The 27,841-nt window shown below is 34.4% G+C and overlaps 1 protein-coding gene across 1 annotated transcript; it reads left to right on the plus strand.

Moving 5' to 3' along the window:
* Positions 1-1,591: 1,591 nt before the first annotated feature.
* SAV1 (Salvador 1) lies at positions 1,592-27,670 on the plus strand. The gene is made up of 11 exons (XM_051215022.1): positions 1,592-2,758; positions 3,700-3,987; positions 4,946-5,235; positions 7,056-7,773; positions 9,064-9,500; positions 11,224-11,593; positions 14,925-15,400; positions 15,603-15,799; positions 18,770-18,906; positions 19,889-19,950; positions 26,664-27,670. Exons 1-11 carry the CDS (start codon positions 2,011-2,013, stop codon positions 26,844-26,846), a joined length of 3,906 nt encoding a protein of 1,301 aa, XP_051073635.1. The 5' UTR covers positions 1,592-2,010; the 3' UTR covers positions 26,847-27,670.
* Positions 27,671-27,841: the final 171 nt, after the last annotated feature.

Here is a 27,841-nt window from a genome sequence, read left to right on the forward strand (position 1 = left end):
AATAGATACTTTAGTGTACACCAGATCGTTATAAAAAAGTGGATAATGAGCATCATTATGACGTAAACATAAACATAAATGTAAATATCGGCTAATAAGATGTTTGCGTCGTATATTTTTTGACCCTAGGCCTGAAATAAAGCTGGAATGCTCTGAAATCAAACATAGAGTTCGGTTATTTATCAATGACCTTTCGAATAATGAACACTGATGGAAATAATTGAGCCAGCTGATGTGACTGTCTAATTAATTTGAAATGGTGACAGCTATTGGAAATAAATGCTAATAAAGCTGTTGTCTTGCAAACAACTGCCTGAATAACCGAGACTATAGTGCTAAATGATGTTACATAATGCACAATACAGAACATGACGAGTGATAAGTTTAAACCAGTTAGTTCTGCTGGTTTCACGTTCCCATTCAACCGTTACCATGGTTATCACAACATAAATAAGTGCTCAGTAAATCCTTTGTATTAGGTTATCGAATTCACTCCAGAACGAATAGTTGTTATAAAGGTGAGTTGAAGCCGTGCTGGAAGTTCTCTATTATCATGCCATATCTATATAAAACATTTTCAATTGTTGTGAACTGTAGATTTTTTGGAGTTCTTTAATCTAATGCGTCAAAACGCAATTATTCTGTAGTGTGGCGTCGAGTCGCGATTGATTATGATCACCACTACAGGAAAACCACGTGCCAGTTAACCGATAAGATATCCCGTGAGCCTGTAGCGTGGCGTCGAGATTAACTATGAACACCGCTACCAAGAAACACGTGCCAAATGACTGCAAAAAACCCCTCGGAAGCCAAATATCAGAAGGCAGTTAATGGACCAAGTCGAGATATATTTGCTGGCGATTTCGTGGTATTGAAAGGATACCGAGATCGTGCAAGGATACAAGCTTGGTTACAGGACGTAACCGAATTCGCGCGACGTCACAATCAAAGTGTAAGAATAATGGATGCTTTTTAGCACAGTTAAACAAAAGCACATTAAAACAGTCACTGGTACAATTGGCTATAATAGTAATTGTTTTCAATAAACCAATCGTATTCTCGTGATAAAAGTGAGTCACTACAAGCCAAATATCAGAAGGCAGATGCTGGCTGTATTCGAGATGTATTTTTTGGTGATCTCGTGGTGTCCGAAGAATACCAAGATCGTGCCAGGTTACAAGTGTGATTACTGAGCGTAACCGGATCCGTGCAAGGTCACAATTAATGGAAGAAAGTATGTCTTTTGGTACAGTTAAACAAATAAGTACGGTAAAACAATCCCTGGTACAACCGGTTATAATGATAATTGTTTCCATTACACCAATCGCGTTCTGATATCTGGTACGCAAACTTCTTGTAGTGGTGATCATAGTCAACCGCGAATCGACTCCAAGCTACAATTGTTGAGCCCGACCTGATCATATGCGTATCTACAATTCTCACGACATTACGTTGTACTGTTTGTTAACATCCAAAACAACGTTGCGACAGAAAAATGTGTGTACATTTTCATTCCTAATATGTAAAAGATATTTAATTTTGGAATGCGTATCGGCCTGTTTGACCAATGCAAGTCTTTGGACTTACCAGGCGCGCATAATTCGTATCTTGTATGCTATCATCGTTACGTTTGTTGGTCGGATGCAGCGGAAATTAGAACAATTACCTGGTCTTAGTAATGTGACTGGGAAATACACAAAAAAGTGTACAGATGAACCATACCCTCGTTTGTTTGTACGCAATACGAGTGAAGGTAGGAATGATGTCACAATCCAAATGAATAAAGTCAAGCCAGAAAGTTCGGGAGTTAATAATCCTGATGTCTCATCTCCTGTATGGCCTTCGAATGCCGCAAAGTCTTCAACCATGCAACCCCGATCGGACTTCGCTAATAGCTCTGATTACTTACCAGTGAATCATAAATGTCCGAACATTCATGTCGCCAAACCTCAGTATGTAACTCCGAAATCGTCAACACCACACCAATCTTTGATATCTAGTGGACCAACCATGTCTTCAGGAGGAAAGGTGAGGCCTCAGAAATCAAATATTCCTGTTAAGCCACAAGATATACAACGTACCAAACGATATATGAAAGAAGTAGTGAAATCGTCATCATCAGGAAGTGTGTCCGCACTTCAGTCTAAACCCACAGGTGTGATAATAGCCACTCCATGTTCTCCACAGGTTAATGAACAGGGTCTCACCAGGTCATTTGATAGTTTTTCTGTGAGTGGAAGAGTGGCTTCATCTAGTTCATTTTCTGGAAGTGAAGAATCATTTCATACAGTCTCTGAAATGGCGTCGTTTTTGAATGGGAAAGATTTTAGTCAAAGATTGTTACCTAGTCCATGCAATGTATCAGGTTATTCTTATGAGACAGAGGACAGGATTGCTTCAACAAGAGAACATTCACGTGATCGATCGTCCAATACTCAGCCACCAAATTTACTGAATGTTACGAAGAACTCACCTGGAGGTGCTAACTTTCAGCAGTGTTGTAAGAGATTCTCAGATGATCAGGAGACTTACCCGCTAGGAGATGAACAGTTATGCAATAGAATAGGTCGGATAAATCTCTTGGATAATGGACCGGCTGTTTCACCTATGCGTATCGGCAACGACTCATCATTCCAGTCCACAGAACGACATATTTCGTACTCTGGCAGTCAGGAAAAAGAAGATACGAGTGAAATTAAGAGAAAACCCATAATACAACTCTATGGTCTTCAACCGAGGCACGCCTCATGGAATGTTGGTAAGTATATACAAATGAGTTATATCCAATCTGTTGCGGATTGAACTCTTTAACTAATAAAACATGTAGAATATTTGTCACCGGGATTAGGTTCGACGGTCATAACTATTATTTTGGTGTAATAGGATGTTTATACATAATCAGAAACATATGACTATGATAAAAATTCAAACTCCATGGGAAGAACGTTTTTGTTGCTAATTGTGATTCTTTTGTAAATAAATATTTGCAACTCTACCAACCAACCCATTTTGTTCTTAGAAGATGATTTAACAGTTCAATAAGAATATACCTATTTAGCGATCGCTCGTGATGCTGCCTGGTAATTGCTTCCTTGCTTAAATCACAAACCTTTGAATTTCTTCCACGGTAAAAAGCATTTTGTAAGTTTCTTCGCCAACTGGTATCGTCATTGAACTAAGTTACAACATTAGAACATTTTAAAAGTTTATTACTCCGTAGTTTCACAGACAGTTGTCAGAAAATAATAATGCGCTTTAATGCTCAATGATTATAAAACAAAATACTTATGAAAAATTTGTATCTTTTTAGTCTCTTTTTGTCACATGTAAACTGAGAATATTACTTCATATGCTTTGGCGAAGTATCAAATATCCAACAACAATGACCAGGCAAAGCCTGTCACTTCTTGAGCTTGCTCCCGATTTAAACATTTTTAAAAGTATATCTATTATGCCGCCATTATAATTGTGCTTTGCATTCAAACTAATTTACTGAAAGTATGTTGAGACTGACCATGTTTCCTGAAGGCAGAAAACACGGTCTATTTTTGACTTTCCCTCGACCGAAGCTATAAATTAAACCTATCGGTCATCACACTAACCACGGTTTGTGGCCAGCTGGGTATGTCGCTTATACCTAACCAGTTTTACTAACTCGTTCTATTCTTTTTATTTAAATACCTTACTATATTTTATTAGGTTTTTCAAATATAGCTGGATTACCAGATGCTCGAATGCCGGGTTCACAGTTCACGCAAAACGCTTTGGAACATTACTTGTCAGACTTGGTAGCAGATGAGCAGAGAATGATGGCAAGTAGTCCTTGTACGGGTTTGGCGCATGGTTATTGCGAAACAACGTCTGGTTGTGTGAATCCCTCAGTTTCTCCAAAATCTGGTGAGACTGAGAAGAAAATGTGCTCTACAGATTTATTACAGTTTTTGGAGCAACGCATTGAAAATGCTTTGAGGAATGTGACGTCTATGGGTATGCTCAAAATATAAATATTCCTTAAATGAAACCAGGCCAGATTAAGATTATTTATTTTTCTCAAGAATATAATAAAGAATTAACTACTCTCTGTAATTTAGTCCGAATGTTTTAGGTGTTCCTTCCAGTTTTTACTTGGAACTTTCCATTACTGTTCTCGGGTGAAAAAACCACAAGTTTTTAATGATTTTCCCTTTTTTACATGCGAAATTCTGGACAGTTTGTTAACGTTTCACCAATCGATTTACATAACTCATCAATAAACTGTCTTTTCATTTTAAGTTGGTTTTCGAATTTTCCAAGAAGCCTTATATCAGTACATCACTACTTCAAACTCAAAGACAGTACAATTTAGTACTTAAATAGGGACACTATTTTTTCCCCACTTTCTATATGCTTCGTAGCAAGCTGCAATTTTTGAGTATTAACACAAGTTTATCATTTAGATATTAGGAACGCACTTCTCTCCTTTAATGAACTATTATTTTTTAGTCTAGTTTTCCAGTTAAATTGTGTAACTAAGCCTATGCTTTCACTGTATTGCATTCATCAACTACATAAATTTAGGCTTGAGTATTTTTTGATAATGTGAAAAATGTTATCATCATAAATAAAATAAGTATCCAAGAGAATTTATTTGGCTTACGAGGCTAACTGGAAAAAAGTACTCCTTATTATAAAGTTGTCTTGAATAAATTGACTGTTGTAACGGAATTTAATTAGTAGTTTTATCCCCGGTTTTGTTTTATATAAAACAGGTAGATAGAGTTTTTATAATCACTGTGGCTAATGTTCATATGACTGTGCGACTATATAAATTACTATGCCTTGGTAGAGTTCTTACTAAATTCTTTTTTATAGGTAGTGATAAATAACATGTGCCTCTTCTTTCTAAATGTTTGTGAGTAAGTGAAGTTTTTAAACCCTCAATATTTTTCTTGTTTTGGATTATTAGACTCAAAACCATACCCTTATCATAGTACACAAAATCGGATGCGCCCCAATAGAAGTGCTTCCTTAAATCCAGTTTGCGAACCTCGAGTAAAAGGTGTTGAGTCACCGTCAATGGCTGGGAACCTCTTTCAAAATCAACCGACGTTTGAAAATAATGATTCACAACAGGTTTATTACAACGGAAACTCTGGTACGCCTCTAAATAGACAACACATTAGTTCTTATTCAGATGAACGCCCGAGCCAAACTTACGCAGAAAGCAATGTGCTTCAGCAATTTAATTTCGATGAGGTTAGCGTTCAAATTGAATGCAATGTGATTTTTGCAGTATATTATCACTTTAGTTTAAAATGCAGTAACTAAGTAAATGAATGTGATATTGATTCGAGTGTCTTAATCTGTTAAAGTTTTCCCATTGTTTCAAAACAAATAAAAAGGTTTGGCTCAAAAGTGTGTTGTTTCAACCGATGGATGTTGTAAATTAAATTTCAAGTATTGTAGTGCCGTAAGGTATTGAGCAGCACTGATCACTAGATGTTTTATTCTTATTACTGCTCGTTCCCTGAAATCACTATGTTTATAGATAGAGCGGCGTAATAATTGTTTCAATCGCTAAAACATCTAAAATTTCTTATGTAGCATGTTTGTGTATTTTGTTTTTACCACTTTCCACAATGATGATGAATCTTTAAATATTGAAAGTAAGAAATTCAGAATCATAGTAACGTTTCATACGTTTTTTAATTCCCGGTAAACATAAGCACAAAGAATCTCGTTCATAGTGATGCTTAAGCTAAGGAACAGCAACCTGATTTACTAAAAGCCTCCAGAGCATTAAGCCCCGCTACTACTTGTCTTTGTACTAGAAGATAAGGAGCATACAAAGATAGAAAATAACTCGAGTTAACCAAAAATGTACCAACTTGGTCTTTATTCTTTGTCAATTTCCTATATATTATTTTTGAGTTCAGAAATCCTAATTCTTTGCTCCACTAGTGTTGAAAGGTTCTTTGATGAAAGTTCTTGGAGGTTTCCTATTTCTCGTTGCGAAGACTATCTTTTCAGGGGTGAAGTGAATTACTTTAAAAGTTTGTCAGTATCTAGAATCAGTGTTTATCACCTTCAAAACTTAACTTCTAACCCGGAACCAGTTAATATCTCCACACTTATTTTATAATTAAGTTTGAGGAGATTGAGAGCATGCGGTTATTTAAGTGGTTTGTTTCCAAAGGAAGAATTAATGTGGATGCAAATGTAATTGAGGGATTTTCCCTTAGTTGTCAGATGTGTTGACACCTGCTAGTTGTTGTTTCCGAAAGTATTGGCGGCTATGACTAAGGAGATTTGAATGAATAATTAATGATGAACACGGAAGAGTATGAAAAGAATCCATAATTTTTCTAAATACCCGAGCAAAAATCTATATGAATGGTTACCAGAATGACCATCTTTATTGTAGAAAGGACGTTTAACTAAAAGCGGAAACTAAAGGAGGAACATACGGTTTGTTAGTAGTTGCCAAGTTTCGATAATCTTTCTTGATATGCTCTTGTAGAATGTTTATTGTGTATTTCTTATACGAATATAACACAAGTGATCATTATCTCATCCCTAAAACACAAACCCTTGTTTCGGTGAATGTAAATATTTCGCTGAACATTCAGTTGTCTTAATTATCCTTTACTGAATGGTTTCTTAGGTGAATATCTGAGGAGGGATATCTGAGTTTTGACATCTTTATGCTTTAAGGATGAATTTTCTATTTTGACCTTTACATTTATTCTGTTTTGTCTTTCCTGCCATTTGATTGAGTGACGACGAATCATTATGTCAAATAGATTTTCTAATTTATTAATTCGTAGAACTAACTACATTTGGCACTATTTCCACTTTTAATATGACCAATGGATAACTCATTGTTACGATTTAGATTTTTGACTTCAAATTGTTTATAAAAACGGGATTTTCTGGGCCTAATTGATTGAACTGTAAGTAAATTGGGCATTAATTTGTTTTTTACATTAGAAAAACTTATATGGACAAAACGTTTCACATTTTTTTTACCTGTTCGAGACCTAGGAATCAATATGCTTGATAAAATGTTTTTTTAGTTGCAGTATCTTCTTAAAGCTGTCAGAGATTTGCTGGTGTTACGCACTTCTTCTGCATACACAAATGTTTCACTGGGACAAGATGGATCTAAAATGACTGAACTAGATAAACCACGAAAGCATGGTAAAACTGAACGAAATGAAACATGTGCGGTGTCAAACAGAGATGATCAGAGTATGTGTACGGAGTCACCATATATAGCTAGATCATTATCAAGCAGTCGTAGTAGCAGTGCTGTGAGAAACAATCGCTTTGAGACGACGTCAGAATCTCGAGGTAGCCGATTGAGTTCCGGAATATCCGAAGACGGTAGCCATTCAAATGCTGATTTAATGCACCAGCGTCTACCCATAGGTTTCCAGCATTTTGAGCGGTATTTGGATAGTAAATTTGGCCCAGACCACCCAACTAACAACGCTTTCACAAACAGTTCGGATGTTCAGTTAAAACCTGAGTCATGTGTGAAAACAATACAAACGAGTTCAGGACATTCCCTCTCAGCATTGTCGGGAAATTCATCTGACCACAATTCACACATGTTAACTAAACAAAAATCACACAGTTCCATTCCAATGAATTTAGGAACTACTCAAACAGGTATTATTACCATCAACAAGGCTGAAGAAACCGTCAATCGCTCTTCTACAACACTCGTTTCGCAACACCCCAGTAATTTAAACGAAGTTTCCTGTCCAGTGTATACGAACTTGCAGTCTGGTAAGATTCGACTACCTGTTTACTCCTCTTGTTTTTGATTTACAAGTCCTACGGTTTACCAGGTAAATCTGTTTGTGGCTTCTCTCCTGGTGCTTTTGGGTTATAGCATGTTAACAAAATCAGGAAACGCATAGTGTTCAGCTTTTGTCAGTAAAAATATGCTTGGGTACATTTATATTCTGTTTGTTAACATCCCCTATGAGGTTTTCACGGCATCAGAAATAATCAATTCTATATATAAAGACGTGAAACCGTTGGAATCATAATATGGACTTTATGCGATCATTAATAGCTTAAGTTATCCATACTTTTGTTATTGAACAAAAATAGTCTGGACAGTGGTGGTGTTTTATTAAAACAAAATCAGAAGAGGACATTTAACACCAAATAATGGCTTAAAAATGTTTACTTAAAAAGTATTCGGAAATTAACTGTTATAACTTCTGAAAGTACTTCACAAAAATGCCGCAGTAACTCAACTATTAATAAAAATTAGAGATCACATCAATAAACATGAATGAATAGGGTTGTTGAAACTGTTTAATTTTATTGAGATTACGAACTGACCTAAGTTAGGCAACTACCTAAAACCCTAAAACATTAGATGTCTGTTTCATCATAGTATGAAACTCCTTGATGGTATACACCCACAACTCTGCATCCAAGCATCAAACCTAAGACTTCCAGTCTCGCGCGCTAAAGCTTAACCCGTGGGCCACTGGGCTGGGATCCAGTGGTGTGCAAGTCTAACTTCAGTTAATCCATGATACTGAAAAACCATCTTACACGAATAAGACTGATGAATAACATATTGCATTAGATATTATTCTGAGGCAACTAATAGAAATTAGAAGTTAAGGAAATGAATCAAGAAAATGACGATACAACCAATTTAAGACGTAGTTGTCATTTTTGTATGAAGTTGATTGGTTATACTATAAAAGGCTATTCAACGATGGGTTCGAAAAGCCAAACTAAGATTTAATTCTGTGCTACTTGTGGGACACTGCTAATACCCAAAGTATATCCAAACTCAGTTGCCAACATGTAATGGGAATTAACATTGATTTAAAACTTAAATCGTATAATTTAAGAAAAATGGGTGAAAATGTTTCTTTTAGAAGTACTACCTTAGGCTAGCTAACCGACTACAACGGATTTTACGACATATGAATTGTGCTCTGTATTGTTTACTATCGGTCGACAAATTGACCACTGACTATACTTATCTTAAATATCGTATCTGTTACCAATCTAACATAACTTAATTTTTTTAATTTTATCCCCAAGATTATTCAGGACAAACAGAGTGGAATTTAGATGAAAAACTAACAATGACTAGTGAATCTTGTACTTCAACATCTAACCAACCTGGTTTGGTCACACATTCACATAACAGTGGATACGTATCTGTTCCCCTCATAAATCACTCAACCTCTTCTCATACTGGAAACGCAGATGGTAATACTAATCATATGAATTACTGCACAGAGTCAAATAACATATATGCTCCCGATCTTCAACAGGGACAAGCAACTTCTTGGCCACCGAATTGGTATCAGTGGTACATTTCTTCTCACATGTTTCCACAAAGGCATCCATCATATTCACAATTTCCCTATCACCATTACTATTATCCACACCTGAAACAACAACAACAATTCGGTCTTGATCATACAGTTTTTTCACAACGCATGAATCGTTTAGTCACGCCTTTATCTTATGTGGTAAGTCATTATATTGAATTTACACACTATTAGTCTTAGACTGTATTTAAAATTTCCTTAATATTGTTGATATTCAATATGTTAATAAACAAAGATTTTAATATTGTTACTAATGTTGAAATATAATGGATCATTATGATGATTTTGTGGTATGAAAACCATATCTACACAGCATGTGAGGAATTCACTATAATAGTTTCTGTTTTAAACTAATATTCATTTTTTTACCTAAATAATTATCTAGTATTCGTTCTTTTGGATTCATTGTTTTATTGTGTTATCGAATTCACCAGTCAAAACATTCCTGATATTGATTTTGTTAGATTCTGCAAGGTAATCAGTTCCACAGTAAGTACTCGTTCTCGATGTTGTGTGTTGATGTTAACTGGTACCTTTCATTAGGTCTGTATGTGTATGAGCTGTGAAACAAGCCTTTGTTATAGCAAATAACCTGACATACCCTGTATCTGGTTTATTTATTATGCAACGGGTATTTGTTTGAAATTTATGTTGATCATCTGCTGTGTTCTGGTTTTAGCTTAACAATTTCCGTTGTTTATTTTTCCTTATTTCTGTTATAAGATCATTTTTGTTGTTATGAGCCTCTGTTTATTGAGAAAAAAACATTTCAGTAAAATCAGTTTACGAGTAATACGTTGATATTCATCACAGTAATCTAGAAACTAATATGTTTCGATAACTTTGTTGTAAGTTTTACATTCGAGTTATCTAGATTGTTGTGATTAGTTTCTTAAAAGTATTGGGTTTTGTTTATGCTTTAACTAGTACTAGTGAAAACCCAACATCAAACTGTATAAAATCGTTTATTTTATAGATATCTACTATTAATAAATAGGTGTCTGTAAATGTTTTTGAAAAACATACACAATAATGTGGGAACCAAAAAATCATACTAGTTTAAAGTGCTAGACTCTGCAAAAAATGCAACAGAAAGTCAACGGGAATATAATGGTATCAGTACAAAGAAGCAAATTATAAACTACAGAAAGAATGGGTAAATAACAAATTTCCAATGCTTATGATTTATAGGTAAACAACCAAATAGAATTTATAAACTCTACACAATTACTGGGGCATGGTATGCAAACCTGTGAGTCATAGACGAGTTGTACGGTTACAAGACATATTACACTAGTCACCCACCTACTACATAGGATGATAGTCACACTATAAAGCAGATTGACTTTTAATAGAAAGTTCCACCGATAAGGTTTTAGTGCATTGGTTGAGTGTTTAAGTACCAACCACCTGACTTTGAAGTCCTAACCTTATTCTTGTTCATTGTCTATTTAGAACAATGATGAAGAAGGCTAAATTAATGCTGGAAGTTTCTCAATGATTGATATATTGATATTAGCTTTTTAAGGAGAAAATCGTAGAATCAACCAATTTGTTGAAATTTACTCTTTGATCATATAGTTTCCAAGTCATTCACGCAGCTTAAATTCTTCACTATTTGTTACATGAAATGTTTCCCATATCATAACGAAATGCTGATCAGTAGGTTAAGAAAGGTGGTTTTAATAATCATAGTTCACATAATTCTAAAATCAAGATATGGCTTAATGTTTTATTACTGGTTCCAACTCAATGACTTGCATATATATATATATATATATATATATATATATATATATATATATAATTTTAATGCAAAATGTTAGAAAATCTATTGTATATTATCTACTTTTACAACACACAGATGAATTCTCCTCCAAACTATTCTCCATCGGGGCATTTTTGCTGCATGGATCCAAGCCATGGACACGTATACGAAGGCAATTGTACATCCCCTTTGACTGAAAGTTGCCATTTCGTCTCCTATGATCCACAGACTACAGAAAACCCACTACAAGCAACAGCAGCAGGTGGTCTATGCTCATGTGCAAATCCTGATGGAATCAAACGATTTGCTAATATAAACTACACCTATTCGGATAGAATCCCAACAAATTCTTATGCAGCTTATAGACCATCAGGTGTGTATTCACCTCCACCTGGTTATCCTTGGTTTCCTTGCATGAACGCTGTTCGCTGGGATCCATTTTCTTATAGTAACAACAATAACCTAGGTATGTTGATGTTTATTTGTGAATTTCTATCGAAGGTATCCCATTTTATTGTGTTTCTTGCCTCCGACTACACTAAATCATGTTTTTAAGTCTATCTGAGTATCAGTTTACCGAGCTAAACATTATTCCTTCGGCTTGGAAGTGTCATTGGACATGATTTACGACAATGTCTATCACGTGATTCTAGAGTACTTCCAGTAAAACAAAATGTCTCTTGATAAGTTAGTAGAATTAAAAAAGTATTTTGTTTTAGGATGATACAACGTGCTTAGTTCAAGGAATTTTGCTCACCTTGGTTACGATGTACCTAACTACTAAAATAATGGTTGAAGGAAATGTGGACACCACTCTAGGATACAAGTGTAATTTGAGAGAACCTTAGTATTACGTCAAAAAGAACGGATGTAAGTTGAGACAGTAAAAAGAACTGATTAGTAATAAAAATATATACAATAAACAGAGAAAATTAGTCAATAAATTTTTTTATCGATAGTTGTCCCATTGTCTATATTTGTCGACTCATTTTATTGTTGAGACCCTCAATAATATGCGTAATACTGACAAGCGGGTTGATTTAATTTGTCACTCTCACATATTAGAATAAAATTGTTCTCCCAACTATGTTTTTAGTTTCACCGTTTCACAGTAAAACCCACTATCGTAAGCTTTCCATCCGTAATTATGAACGATCTAAGAATTTCGTTCTTCAATGACTATCCGAGATGTATAGTGTTTTGCAGCATTACTAGAAGTTCTAAACCATGAAGATAATACCATGCACACATGAAATCTAAGATTATTTTGAACAGTATATTAGTGACAGAAAGTTATTTATCATATTAAAAGAAACGAGCAAAGAGTTGTTTCAAAGCATCGTATGTATTTGCTACAATAAATGTGTGCGCTACAAGTTTTTCTAGTTAAGAATAATAGTACCTGTTTTATTATCTCAACATAGTTAAATAAGGGAAAAGTAGAATGGAAGTGTTTTCATACATCCTCCTAAACTAAGCTGCTAGTTGAAGTTAATATGCTAATTAATATAATAGAATCCTTTGACGGTTATCTTTTGTATGTCAGTTAAAAAGTTACCTTAAAAATCTATATTTTAAGATACCTCTAATACAACTACATCTTAACTATACAAATTTAGATAAATCGTTAACACAGGAATCTTAACACACACGCTATACAATAAGAAATCAGTTCATACTCCCCAACATAATTTCATTACCAACCATATTCCTGTATATTTATCATTAAAAGGAACTAAGTAATATTGTCATTCACCGAGCCAAAAAATACGATTGCTTTTTATAAATCAGGCGGAACATGTAACAGGAAAAAACAGTTTGGATTAATCAGCTTACTTTTTCCCAACATTTTCCCGAATTCATTCACTTAAAGAAATAAGAGCGATTATAAAATATTGTTTTATTTTGTAACTTCCATCTAAAGAATCCTTTGTTCTATAGTGAGAAAGCTAATTATTCACTTGTGATATAATTATAATTTGTATGTATTTCATCTTTTTCACTTTGTGTATTTTTCTCTATACACTTCAGTGTTAAATTTAATGAATACCAGATGATATATTGGCAGAGATGCCCTTTTGTTTGAAAATTCATTGTTGGTGGCATTTAACATTTCGTTTATTTTTCTTACCATTCTTTCTTCCGTATGAATGTGTGTATGCGAATACAAGTAGTTGAATGTGTCGAGTTTCGTACACTTGAAGCATTCATAATACGACTTCTTTTTTCTAGATATTTTCACATTAGGTAAATTTAAGTTTTATGTGAACACATACCTAATCTGATGTACTTTTCGTGGTATTTTCAAAAAAATATATTTATTTTCATGTGTGCAGTTATATGCTGTCAAATCAGTGAATATTAGTCTAACTTGAAATTACGGCAGGTGTCAGTTTGCTAAAAAAAATTCTCGTGTTATTTTAAGAAAATTAAGCAAACTGATATAGGTTGGAGAGTTTTCTGTTTAATGTCATGCTTTCCAAAGATCAGTAATGCGTACTAGTTTTTGTATGTTTATTTACTGCCTGAGTTTTGAGGTTAAACATATCCATAAATTTGAAATTCATACTTCATTCCTTTATATTTTCAGTATAGATGCTGTCTATATTTATCGATAAGTGGAGATCTGTCGGTTATAATCGACGTATAGTCTGGCACATGGCTTCGTTACTTTAAATCATTGCATTATATTAGCAAGAAAATATGAAATTAACAGAATGAATAACGGAGTTAAAGTAATGTAATAGCGATGATAATAAAAAAGAGTAATCACTCGTAATATAGTTCAGGAAGCACGAATGAAAAGATGTGTATAATGAAATACAGGAACTCGATATCTAGAGTAAATTAAAGAGTAAATGCTTCTGTGCCATTGTGACCAATTCTGACTAGACGTCTAAAGATACGATTTAATACTTAGATTACTTAAATTTGAGTTATATATGACAGAACTGAATCCTGCTCCACCAACTTTGCATTTAAGTAGTCGGAAAGTATCAATCGCTAGCCCCAACACAATATATGTGATTTGAACTCGAGTACATGAATTCGTACTTTGTAAATGAGTAAACAAACACTTTTTTTCAATGTGTATGCTAGTAAATAAGATTAATTTATATTTCACTAAATGCTTATCTAGATTATGACATTTCTATTTCCTTAGAAATTAGAAGAATCCGAAATATTTGGACGATTTATTGCTTTTAGGTTGATTAAAAGATCCATAAGTTATATGTTCTCATCTGCTTTTTCCATCTTAGTGTGATTAAAACTTTATTTTGCCAAAAAAGAAATCTAGGATATACATAACGGCCTTTATTCTCGTGAGTTTGCATGAATACTCAACGATATTGTTAATATTAAATAAAAGCATAGTCTGGATGATATAGACAAGGAAAAAAATCCAATTTGAAGTAAAACGTTGCGAGTATTATAACAATAGGACACTACAACACTTTTCCTTCACCTAGAATTATTTATTGTTTAATAAAGTTGATATTATGAATACGAAATGGAGTGGTTACAAAATTCATACATACACTTGTAGCTATTATAACATCTTACATGTTCATTATTAAACATTTGTCACGTTATACAATCTGATTTTGCTTACATCAATTGGTATAATTTTTTCAAAAACATGCGAAATCCAGAATTTTTCTCCATATGCTTGTTTTTGATTCAAGACATTATATTTCCTTTATTTTGAGATATATAACTAAGAATTTTATAACCTCCATGTGATGCATGTATACATCGGATAAATGTATTAACTCATTTAATTTTTTATCTTACAGAAAACTACAATTGGAATGCTTATTTTCAACGTCCGACTTATGGACGATTTGCAAATTGTATGCCTCGTTCTGGTAGTGCAAATGCGGGATTTACATATTCGTCTGAAACAGATAATTTATCAAGTCATACATCTGAACGTGGAGCAGCTTCAGAACTTGATAGATTTAAACAAAATAGCAATCGTTGTGAGCATTATTATGCAGTTAATCCAAGTAACCAGGTATTTATACTGTCAGATCAAACAAATGATGCACAAAGCTTCTTTCATCACAATAATAATAATGGTAACGTTTTACAGTCACCGGCTTTACGCTCAATGACTAATTCGTTTAGTGCCAATGATTTAGCCGCTTATCATAATCAAAGTAGAATAGGAATGAGATATACTAAGTCAAGTTTTGATTTAGCTCCAGAATTACCCGTTGAACCGGGATTAGCTTTAATGGATCATTCTAATTTCTATTCAAAAATTTCAGTAAGTTTCACATGTAAATTTTTAAATACTTTGAGTAAATCTGTGTGCTTTTTTCAATATAGTTTTTGTTCAGTTTCTGTTAATCACTTTATCTAACTGTTTTATTAATCAGAAATAGATGCTTATGCTTGTTTTAGTTTATCATAAAATATGTTTTCTAACTTTATTTGAGTGATTTCTTTCATTGAAAAAATACTTCTAGTCATTAATTGAAATGGACAACAATAGTCGTTTAATTTTACCGAATGGATGGTCTGAAAGACGATCAGGTCTTGGTCGATCATATTATACATGTGATTCAACCAGACGATCCACATGGAATCATCCACTTATTGGACCGTATGTACCACTGGGATGGGAACGTGTTGATTCAAGTCAATCAGGTGTTTACTATCAAAAGTAAATAATGAAAAATTTACCATTCTTATAATTAATAATTAATACATTACTATATTCTACTTTTATTTGTTTATTCCTGGATTAGTATATAAAAATCTATCCTTTGTAGTGGCTTTTTTAATGTCCAGTAAACAGACAACTACATATCTACAAATTTATGCTGTGTGATGTTAAGCATTGTTCTTATCAAACGGATATATACGAGTGTATCAAGTTTGGGGACTTTTGATTACAGGGGCCTTATAAAGGTTACTAAAATTTTATAGTTTATATCACTGGTTGTTCCCAGTCAGACAACCATTGAAAATTAAAAAACACTGGACAGTTGTTTAGTCCTAGTATGGGACTTCTCAGTAGTAATTATCCCTACCGGGGACTGAACACAGGACTTTTAGGTTTCGCTTTGAGAGCTTTACCTTTAGACCACTGACCTGACATCCAACGGTGCATATATCTAAATTCAATTAATCCTCGATATTGAGGAATTTATTTCTAGTCTCCATATATATGAAATACTCATACTTATCGTTTACATTGGGCGATAATATCTCCTAGAATTTGTCTTATTTGCCCATCATTTCTTTCAATTTATTTAATCTCTTAAACTACTTTCAGTCTCATGATTATATACACTTTATGTTTAGTCTTGCAATGCAGGGAAATCCATTGTTCTGATGTTGATGCTAAAAGGGCACAACGTTCTTAATAATTTGTATAGAAGAGAAATTTAATTATTCGAAAAATATTTCTCTTTCGACCAATATTTGACTCCTTTAGCATTAGGTATTGAAACAAATACCGAACTATCTTATCATACCAGTAAAAGGTTTTTAGACGTGAGATCCATGACAAATTGTTAACATATACTGAAAGTTTTTTTATCTCAGTGAAGCATTGAATTAGTTGCAGTGTAAATTTTTTCTCGAATATCTAGTCTACTAATACATTTTCAGATTTGAGTATTAACTAATTAAGGTCAAATGGAGTTTTCTAGTACATTGGGTGGAAGACTGCTGTCTCAATACAAGTTAAAACATTACCTGGATCTGTATTTGGTCGTCTGATGGCAAAATGGTCAACTGAATAAATAATCTCTCATGAAATAACCACCTCTTTGAAGTTGCTTAGAACCATATTATGTTACTTTTCTCTTTTGAATCAATCGTTTGGTAGCGCTTATGAACTTCGCAATTCCCTACTTCATTAGTATAACTTCAGTAAATCCATACTGTTAAATCACACCAATAAAAGTTGCTAACTATCAATCCACTTCTTGTACCTTAATACTATATGAGTCTGTTTTGGAAATCATATATAAAGTGTTTCTCAAGAACGAACTAATAGAAATAAAATATCTTTTATTTTATTTGGAACGTAAAAGCTAAAACAGTGCATCAAAATGAAAAAAACCAACAAAAGTAGTCAAATACAATAATGCAAAACCTTATACAAAATACATCGATTTTACTGAGATCATGAACCGATTGATGCTAGACCACCGCTGAAAACCTGGAAGTACTGGACGTCCGTTTCGTCCTAGTATGGGACTCAGCAGTTTGCATCCACGGTCCCGCTCGCGGGGTCCAAACCTAGGACCTTCGGTCTCGCGCGCGAACGCTTAATCTCTGGACCACTGAGCCAGCATCCAACGGTGTTAATGTCTAACCTCAACCAATCCACGAAATTGCGCGACCATCTTCCATCGTACCTAGGGAGATATCTGTCTCTACCCGACACGGATTAGCTCCACTGCTCACGGCGTGACTCGTGGATGTGGACTTCGGAGGAGTCCTACAATAAGACAAAACGGCCAGCTAGTGCTTCCAGGTTTCCAATGGTAGTCTAACATCAACCGGTTTATGATCTCAATCAAAAACTTAATACTCTCCACAACCCCATACTGATACATTTGGTTAACCTTGGCGAATTGCTTTATGTAAAGCTCATAGTTATTGTCAGTAAATTCTGTTAATCATAATCTCTACATTGTTTCTGGTTGTGTGCTATATCTACACATACACAGGGAAAAAATAATTTGTCTAGTTTCTATTCCATAGTATAGACAATATTTGTTTGTAATCAATGTATGAATAAATGTCTGATTACTTTTGTTTTATTTTTGTTGACAAGTGACACAATATTTTGATAATTAAAAGGAATATCAAAAAAGTTTATAATAGTGTGAAATAGATTATGAATAAAAATGATATTAAAAACATGTATAAATTGTTTGATGTCTAATAAGTTGAAAATCTGTTGTGCCCTTATGGAAATCAAGCCTTTGCTAGCGGTTGTTCGATTAATTTTCGTCAAGATCCCGTTTGTGCTATCTTCTCTCATCACAGTTCCACCACGATCCACTTAACACTAAATACTTTTTGGTACAGGGTATTACAAATTATATCTGCTTATCCTCCAGTTTCCTTAGAATACCAGCTTCATATTAAGACATTGGCGAATACTGATTAATTTTTTTGTAAACATCTCTAAATATCGGGTGAACTTTAACTATGCTATACGGTGTTTTTCTATCATCACAATTTACAGGAACTGTAATGATAAATTTCTGAACATTTACCTTTTCATAATATGATACTCTCCTAATGTATATGAAACGTAGACAACGAATCCAGAAAGAAAACTACTACTACTACTACTACTACTACTACTACTACTTTCATCACTTTGTACCATTAACTAAGTAAAATATATAAAGTGTTAATTAAATTATTTATCATGTAGTAAAAGCTTAAATTGATGAATTTTGATTTCCATATTTTCATTCTATTTTCCTTTATTTCTTTATATCAGATGTTTTCATACGTAATGTAGTGTTACTTTGAGGAAAAATTCAAGTGAGAGATAATTCAGTATCATAGTCTAATCTTTGAATAAAGGCCACTTTGTCTTTTCTTCTGCTTTAAATCACACTCATAAGTTTTCAATATGTTTTTGCTGCGTATTTTTTAGTTTGCTTATTCCTCACTGTCAACGTCATCATCCCAACCTCTGGATTAATGCTCCTTTAAAAGATCCTGAAGTAGAACGTAAAAGTTTTTTTACCGATCTACGTAAACTACAATTATCCCTACGGCATAATTTGCTTGGTATGTTTATTTTTATTGATATAAAACTTTTCTCTTCACAAATTGTTAAAATATTTTTGTTCCTTCTAAGAATTTAGAAACGGATTTCAGCATTTTGGTTAATGGTCAATTGATCTTTCATTGTTTTTCCTTACTCTCACCCGGTATATTCTAACAGGAACTTGGAATGAATGCATTTTTAAAAAATTTTCCATAGACTAGTCATAGTGTTGTTTTCACATATTCAAGTGTTAGTCTTAAAGTAAATCAATTTTTTAAAAATCTTATTGTATGTTCCACTTTTTTGTAAAAAAACTATTTGATAAGCAACAATCCTTTCAACCTGTTATTTATCATAAAGTACCACTTATCAATTTTGGGAATTTGCAGAGATTTTCGTATTTTCGAGGTTGAATTCACAAGTCAACCTAAACCTGACCACCATTGAAAACCTAGAATAACTGAACAGCCGTTTCATCTTAGTATGGACTCCTCAGCAGTGCGCATCCATGATCCCGCACGTGGGCCTCGGGCCCGGGACCTTCGGTCTCGCACGGAACGCATCCAACGATGTCAATGTCTAATTTCAGTCGATTCATGATCTTGTGCAACCCTTCATCTATTACCTGAGTTGGATACCTGTCCTACGTTTTCTTCAACCTGTTATTTATCATAGAGTACTATTTAGTTTAACTACTGAATATAAATGAATTTCCTTTAAGTAGATAATTATAATTAACTTATTGAAAGACCAGAATACATTTGCGATAACTTATCACACTAAAGGAAGTTTTGTAAAGACGCGATTAAAATGAAAATAGATGAACCATTTATGTATGTCCTATAATAAAGTGACCGTGGACACAATGTTTAATCGAAACTATATTTTTTTAGAATCAGTGTTTTCCATATTCACTTAAATATGTAGATAATGGTTGATTCAATTTTCGACTTATGGTCAGTTTACTAATTTTTCACTTAAATACTTTTATCTATCTTACAGCTTGTCACAGTGAAGTGGGTGCATATAAAAATGCTAACTCAGAACAAGAACAATACTTTATAGTAAGTTGATACTCTAACTTAAATTTATTAGAATCGTTATACATTTATTCTGGTCATCATTTTCATCTAATGATATACAGTAAAGGAATTTCGTGTTATTTATGATTTTCTGCTGACTCAGTTGTTTTGACAACAACCTACTTTCAGCCTACATAAGCAAAAAAAATCTACCCATATTAAGTGGATAGGTGTATTGCATCAGAATTATTATGTGATAACTCTCAAGTATGAAAATTCCTAACTGCTAACTATTATATAAATGGTATCATAATTGAAAACCCACTTGTAACTTATTCTTCAACTATAATTAATTGTATTATATATTTTAAACCAAATGATTAGTTTCTCATAATTTATAATAAAATGCATAGATACAGTCGATGTAAAAATTATCCAATAGGTTAAATTAAATAAGGAATTTCATTTAAATACTTTTCTCCCCTAAACCTATCTTGCGGACAAATCTCATTTTCGGCTATATATATATATATATATCTTGACTTGTGAATTGTTTTTCCAGTGCCTGGAATGTTGCTTCAATGTACTAATTGCATTTTTGTAACAGATTTCTATAAGTTTTGCTTTTCATTACTTTCTTCTAAATTCAACGATATTTAAATATTACTAGTGACATTGCTTATAATTAATATAATAAGTTTATAACTTGAAAGCAAGCATTCCAAACAGTAGTAAATGCAGTAATATTAATGATAGGAAAGAAAAAAATCTATGTACACACCTTGTTTGAATGTTCTGTATTTCAATGTCTTATTGGTTTAGTAAAACGAAATAGAGACAATCACAATGGATAGAAACTTTTTTAACATAGAGTAACTAAAATAATCACCTGTTAATCGTGTAGTACACATTCCTTTCTTTTCATAGTCAAACATAACTTTTTTAATACCTTTCTTTGTAGACCGTAAATATCAAGTTTATTTTACATACATTAGTTTTGATTTTTCTTTTATTCACCTTATTACATTGTTAACAACAAAATCTCAAATATACATTGTTAAATATCAGACCTCCAAGTTTGTAAGTCAATTCCCTAACATTTGTATGAATGTAGACTAGTCTTTATTCGGAAGAATTGGAATGATACTTAAATGTTAAACAACGATTTTATACAGTTTAACTTCATGGCACGAATTTGTGAAAATTTATGCACAAATTCTTTACTTTTTTCAATTTGTTGAATAAACACTTGCCTGTAAAACTGTTCACAAACAACAATTGTAATAGTATTAATGATTTTCGTAAAAACCTTAATAACAGAATACTTTCAAATCTGATTGGACAGATTTTGGTATGTGTGAATTTCTTTATGGTAATATTTTTCTAGCATATACCAAATAATCAGCACGTGACTGGGAATAACGAGTGGGCAATCAGAATATCACAGTTTTACATCTATGTACATCTCCATGTCTTTATAGACAAGTATATGCATATGTCTATGTGCATTTGGATACAAAAATTGAAGTCCATTTTATTATCATCTGTTAATCAAGTTTACATTGACACTAACAGGAATGTCTAAGCTTAGAAATACAATGCTACATGTTTCTTAATCAATATTTTCTTTTTGGCAGTATAATGTACAATACATATTCTGTGATATTTTTCCGTGACAATGCTTAAAAATATTGATAACTAGCAATTGTTTCTAAATTTGTATACTTCTAAGAGGGAGTGACTTTTTACAATAATAACTGGTTGTGTTAATTTATTGACCTACCTAATAGCTCCCAAGTGTTCTGAATGATACTTTACTGTTTTACACCAGGTGAAACGAAATGACTTATCAATTAACTTCTATAGAACCAGAAATTATATGAACATTCTTATTATCCAGATCTATGGTTAGTAAATTATAATAAGATATACATCATAAGAAATCCTACGTTTATTTTTCTTGATTATGAATAATATAGGATAAGGAATGATTGATACTGTCCGGTGTATGGTAATTCGGGTTAATTTATAACTCCTGTTAGTTTTAGTATAATTTAAGGTATTACATATTCGTTGAACACTTATTTGTTTGTTACTTTTTCGACTGTATGTAAAGAAGAAGTCAGTTATGAATTCATAGTCAATATGTTTATATATCAGTATCATGTATTGTGAGAATTGGTTATGGATTTCATGCGTCAGATTGTCAAACTTCTTCAAAAGTTAAGATTTGTGATGGTTCTTAACAGATTTCCTTTAAAAGCTTACATGTTTACATCTAAATATAGTCTAACCAGTTATCACTGTAAAATTTTTTATGACTCTTTCCCATAGGTTAATTAATTACCACAATCGGCCTTCATCTGAACATAAAAATTCCATTTAAACTGTTGCTCATAACTCCTCTTATTCAAGCCCGACCGTTGTTGCTATCTTGACATGGTGGCGGGGCTTGCCTATCGTGATGAACCGATCGAACTACACTGGCTGGAACAGTTGTTCCTCAAGGTCCTATCATGCCAGACAGGGCAGTTGAAGAGCGGTAAGAATAAAAGCAGTAAACCCACTAAACTACCCACTAAAAGGTCGTGTATGACCGACCTCAAGCAGTTGTCCCCTGGTCACTGAGGTCACGCTCTCAGGTCACTAAGACCATCTTTAACCCAATTTCTTTTTCAGGTACCTCTAGAAGAGCCAACTCCGCCTGGAGTCCCTCTGGAATTACTCCCGGCCCCAAGCCCGGATAAAGGAGGAGGGTTGGGCATAGGGTTAACGACCCCATCCCGTAGAACACTAACTCGCTGAAAAATCGCCAACCAGAAAAAACTATTCAAACCATTCAAATCCTGTCCTGGGAGTCAGAAGGTCTTCATTTAGAAGAGTTATGACGTCTCATGATGAAAGCTGAGTTCCCTCTGACAACCAGAGCAACCATTTATTTAGGTACGTGGAATGCTTGTACAATGTGCGAGACTGGGAGAGTTTTTTGAATTGCTGCAGAAATGAGGAGATATAACCTAGAGGTTCTTGGGATCAGTGAAACACATTGAACGCAAGTTGGACAACAACGACTAGCTTCAGGGGAGATTCTGTTATATATAAAAAAGAAAGTGCACCATATACACAAGGAGTTGCATCGATGCTGTCCAAACAAACACAAAAAGCACTTATAGGATGGGAATCTCGCGGGTCCAGAATAATCAAAACCTCCTTCAAAACAAAGAAAGAGGGAATTTCAATGAACGTCATCCAATGTTATGCTCTCACCAACGACTACAATGAAGACGTTAAAGATCCATTCTACGATAGGCTGCAGTCAATTGTCGAGAAGTGCCCAACAAAGAACTTGATCATTTTGATGGGAGACCTAAATGTCAAGTTTGGAATGGACAACATCGGATATGAAGACATCATGGACTAGGAGAAGCAAACGAAAATGGTGAGATTTGCAAACCTATGTGCCTTCAATAAACTGGTATTAGGCGGCACTATATTACCACATAAACACATACACAAAGCCATATGGACTTCACCAGACCACACTACACAGAACCAAATCGACCATATCTGCATCAACAAAAAGTTCAGGAGGACGTGAGAAACAAAAGAACTGATATAGCATCAGATCATCACTTGCTGGTCTCCAAGATCAAACTAAAACTCACGAAGCACTGGACAACGGGGCGGACAATATCACAAAAGTTCAATACGGCTCTTCTTCGAGATACTGAAAAACTCAACAAATTCAAGATAGCCCTCGGCAATACGTTCCAGGCCTTTCATGATCTACTCAATGGAGAAAGAACTACTATGGAGAGCAACTGGAAGGAGATCAAAGAGGCAATCAAGTCAACATGTCATGAGGTCCTGGGCCACAAGAAGCACAATCACAAGGTATGGGTCACTGTTGATACACTGGGTAAGGTTCAATAAAGGAGGGACAAGAAGGCAGCACCCAATACCAGCCGAACAAGAGCAGAAAAAGCTAAGACACAAGCTGAATACACGGAAATAAACAAGCAAGTGAAGAGGAGCATTAGAACTGACAAACGTAGATATGTGAAAGATTTAGCAATGACGGCAGAAAAGGCTGCAAGAGAAGGAAACATGAAACAACTGTATGACACAACAAAGAAACTGTCTGGAAATCACCGTAAACCAGAACGACCAGTGAAAAGCAAGGAAGGCAAGATAATCATCAACATTGAAGAACAACAAAACAGGTGGTTAGAACACTTCAAAGAACCCTTAAATCGATCAGCCCCACTGAACCCACCCAACATCGAAGCAGGATCCACAGACGACCACCCAATCGATGTTGGCCTACCAATAATGGAAGAAATCAGCATGGCCATCAGACAAATCAAGAGTGACAAAGCAGAAGGACCAGACAACATTCCAGCAGAGGCACTGAAAGCAGACGTAGCAGTAACTGTGAAGATACTCCATATTCTCTTCAATAAGATTTGGGATGAGGAACAAGTAACAAGAGACTGGAAAGAAGGACTTCTGGTCAAAATACTAAAGAAAGGCGATATCAGCAACTGTGATAACTACAGGGGCATCACTCTTCTCTCAATATCAGGACAAGTCTTCAACAAGGTACTGTTAAACAAAATGAAGGACTCTGTAGATGCCCAACTTCGAGACCAACAGGCTGGATTCCGTAAGGATCGATTATGTACAGACCAGATCGCAACACTATGGATCATCGTGGAACAATCAATTGAATGGAATTCATCACTCTACATCAACTTCATTGACTACGAGAAAGCATTTGACCGAGTGAACAGGACAACACTATGGAAGCTTCTTCGACACTACGGTGTACCTGAGAAGATTGTCGATATCACACGGAATTCCTATGATGGATTAAACTGCAAAATCGTGCATGGAGGACAACTGACAGACTCGTTCGAGGTAAATAGCGGTGTTAGGCAAAGTTGCCTACTCTCACCCTTTCTCTTTCTCCTGTTGATCGACTGCATCATGAAAACGTCAACATTTGAGTGGAATCATGAGATACAGTAGACAGCTAGGGTACAGCTGGACAATCTAGACTTCGCAGATGATTCGGCTCTTCTATCCCAAACGCAACAACAAATACAGGAGAAAACGACCAGTGTAGCAGCAGCCTCAGCAGCAGTAGGTCTCAATATACACAAAGGGAAAAGCAAGATTCTCCGATACAACACAGCATGCACCAATCCAATCACAGTTGACGGAGAAGATTTGAAAGATGTAAAAACTTTCACATATTTGGGCAGCATCATTGATGAACACGATGGACCTGATGCAGATGTGAAGGCGCGAATCGGCAAAGCAAGAGCAGCATATCTGCAACTGAAGAACATCTGGAACTCAAAACAACTGTCAACCAACACCAAGGTCAGGATTTTCAATACAAATGTCAAGACAGTTCTACTGTATGGGGTAGAAACCTGGAGAACTACGAAAGCCATCATCCAGAAGATACAGGTGTTGATTAACAGTTGTCTACGCAAAATACTTCGGATCCATTGGCCGGACACTATTAGCAACAACGTACTGTGGGAGAGAACAAACCAGATCCCAGTGGAGGAAGAAATCAGGAAGAAGCGCTGGAAGTGGATAGGACACACATTGAGGGAAGCACCCAACTGCGTTACAAGACAAGCCCTCACATGGAATCCTCAAGGCCAAAGGAAAAGAGGAAGACCAAAGAACACATTACGCCGGGAAATGGAGATAGACATGAGAAAAATGAACAAGAATTGGATGGAACTAGAAAAGAAGGCCCAGGACAGAGTGGGTTGGAGAATGCTGGTCGGTAGCCTATGCTCCATTAGGAGTAACAGGCATAAGGTAAGGTCTAAAAGAACCCTTCCGCGGTGTGGGCGACCTGGAAGTGATAACCACCCTCATACCTCTAACATTACTCAAGACCACTGTATAACCTCTTATTCAAGTTACTACACGATATAATCTAATATAAACTTCTATCTCGTGGAAGAATATCGACCCATTTTTTCCTCAGTAGAAAATACTGCTTATAGATACTTTTTTCATCACCTGGATTCATTTGAACGTTCTTGCATCTTTTTGTCGTAACATACCAACTAATAAAACCTGTATATTTCTTTATAATAAGCACTATAATTGATAGGATGCTAAATTTCTGGCCATTCTACTCTGATTTACACAATCCCGAACTGTTGCTAAGATGCATAGGGATTTATTTGAAATACATTTTGTAGACTAATATTTGTTTTTTAAACGTGATTACAGTATATATTGGTAAACATTGTGAGTATTAAGCAATAAATTTCAGTATCAAGAGCAATTAACGAACGTCATTGTCTTTGGTCTGTATCTGCGATGATTTATATGGTGCAGACTTATTAACTTCGGACAGATAACCAGTTTTATATGTGAATTAGCTAGAAAAGTGTATTTTGTCTACTCTGGTTGGCGGCTAGGACACTCGATACACGTGATTTTCTCCCGATTCTATTACACTAATATCGTCTGTATAATTATAAGTAAACTTTACTTAAGATGATTAGCATGCTTCTTACTAATTCTTAACAAGACTCAAATGGTCATTTAGGGGTATTTTTGGTTAATATTTAAATTAGTAGCTCCGTCTTATGATCTTAATTACTGAAAACCAATATTCTCATTGAGACCCCATGTCTGTGATATCTTGAACTCCTATTTACTTGTAGTTTTAACATTTTTGCTTCTCGATTTCATTTGTCTTTGCTTTTTCTTAGAGCCGATTTCGATATTTGAAATTAGAGTCCCTAATGGGAATGATTTATGGTTTGGATCAACTGTTCTACCAAGATCTTCATGCTTTAGTGGTATCCTTCGAACAAGAAAGAATGTCAGTAGTTTCTCATATGTTTGCGATTCGACCGCCAGAGAAAACCTTCCCCCAGTTTACAGATCCTTAACTTAACCCTCATTTATACATTAATCCTTTAAAATTTGGTAAAATGTTTGATTTCTTATTCATTCAATTTTGTACAGAAATCTGTGTACTATTTATTTCTCAACAAATACAGTAACTATGGACTCTTTGTAAGAATATTCACGGGTTTCAAGTATTTAGACTTTCATGTTGACTAACCGGTTAGTTATATTATAGTGAGATGAAACTTTTAGTAAAACGTTGAATATCTGCTTAAAGTTTCAAATATATTCAATACTCCTACCATAACTTTGTGTTGGAAACAATTATCAGTGGTTAATTGTATTCCTTATGATTTATTTCATCTTAACTTTTCCCTGCATCTCAGATTTTAAATTTATCGTTCTTATGAAGGACTTTTCTTCTAAATCGAAAAGTTATGAAGTTGTTTCATTTTCAATAGTCACCAAAAATTATGTTGGTACTGATTTACCATGATTCTCAAAAAATGTTCATCATAGTTCGTCTTCAAGTGGCATCAGTATGCTCTGTTCTCAATACATGCATTAACATGCAATGAGAAGACACCAAATAAAATGTTGACGTCTTTGCAAGTACATAGTGTAACTACTAGTTGTTTCTAATCTACATTTTGAACATATGACTCTCAGAATTATGGTACACCGACACCTTCGAGTGGTAAGAGATTGAAGCTATCAGTGAATGACGGCAGTCTCTTCACATAAACTGTTTACAGCCTATATGATTACTTTGGATCCTAAGGACGCTGAATGGAACCCACTTTACAGACGTTATTCATGTCGACTTGTTAAAATTATATTATTACTGTGCAACAGCTTCTTGAACATACTTTGAGATAAATGTCATCTTTTATGAATAACTTTTTCGGTGACCCTATACGTTACGGGCTAAACAATCAGATTAAAAATAATGAACAATAGATTTTTGCAGGAAACTCCAAATGTAATGAAGGATGGTTTGTACTGTATTACAAGTCAATAGTGTTTGTATTTTGTT

The sequence above is a fragment of the Schistosoma haematobium genome, chromosome 1 (assembly GCF_000699445.3).
Source record: "Schistosoma haematobium chromosome 1, whole genome shotgun sequence".
Lineage (NCBI taxonomy): Eukaryota > Metazoa > Platyhelminthes > Trematoda > Strigeidida > Schistosomatidae > Schistosoma > Schistosoma haematobium.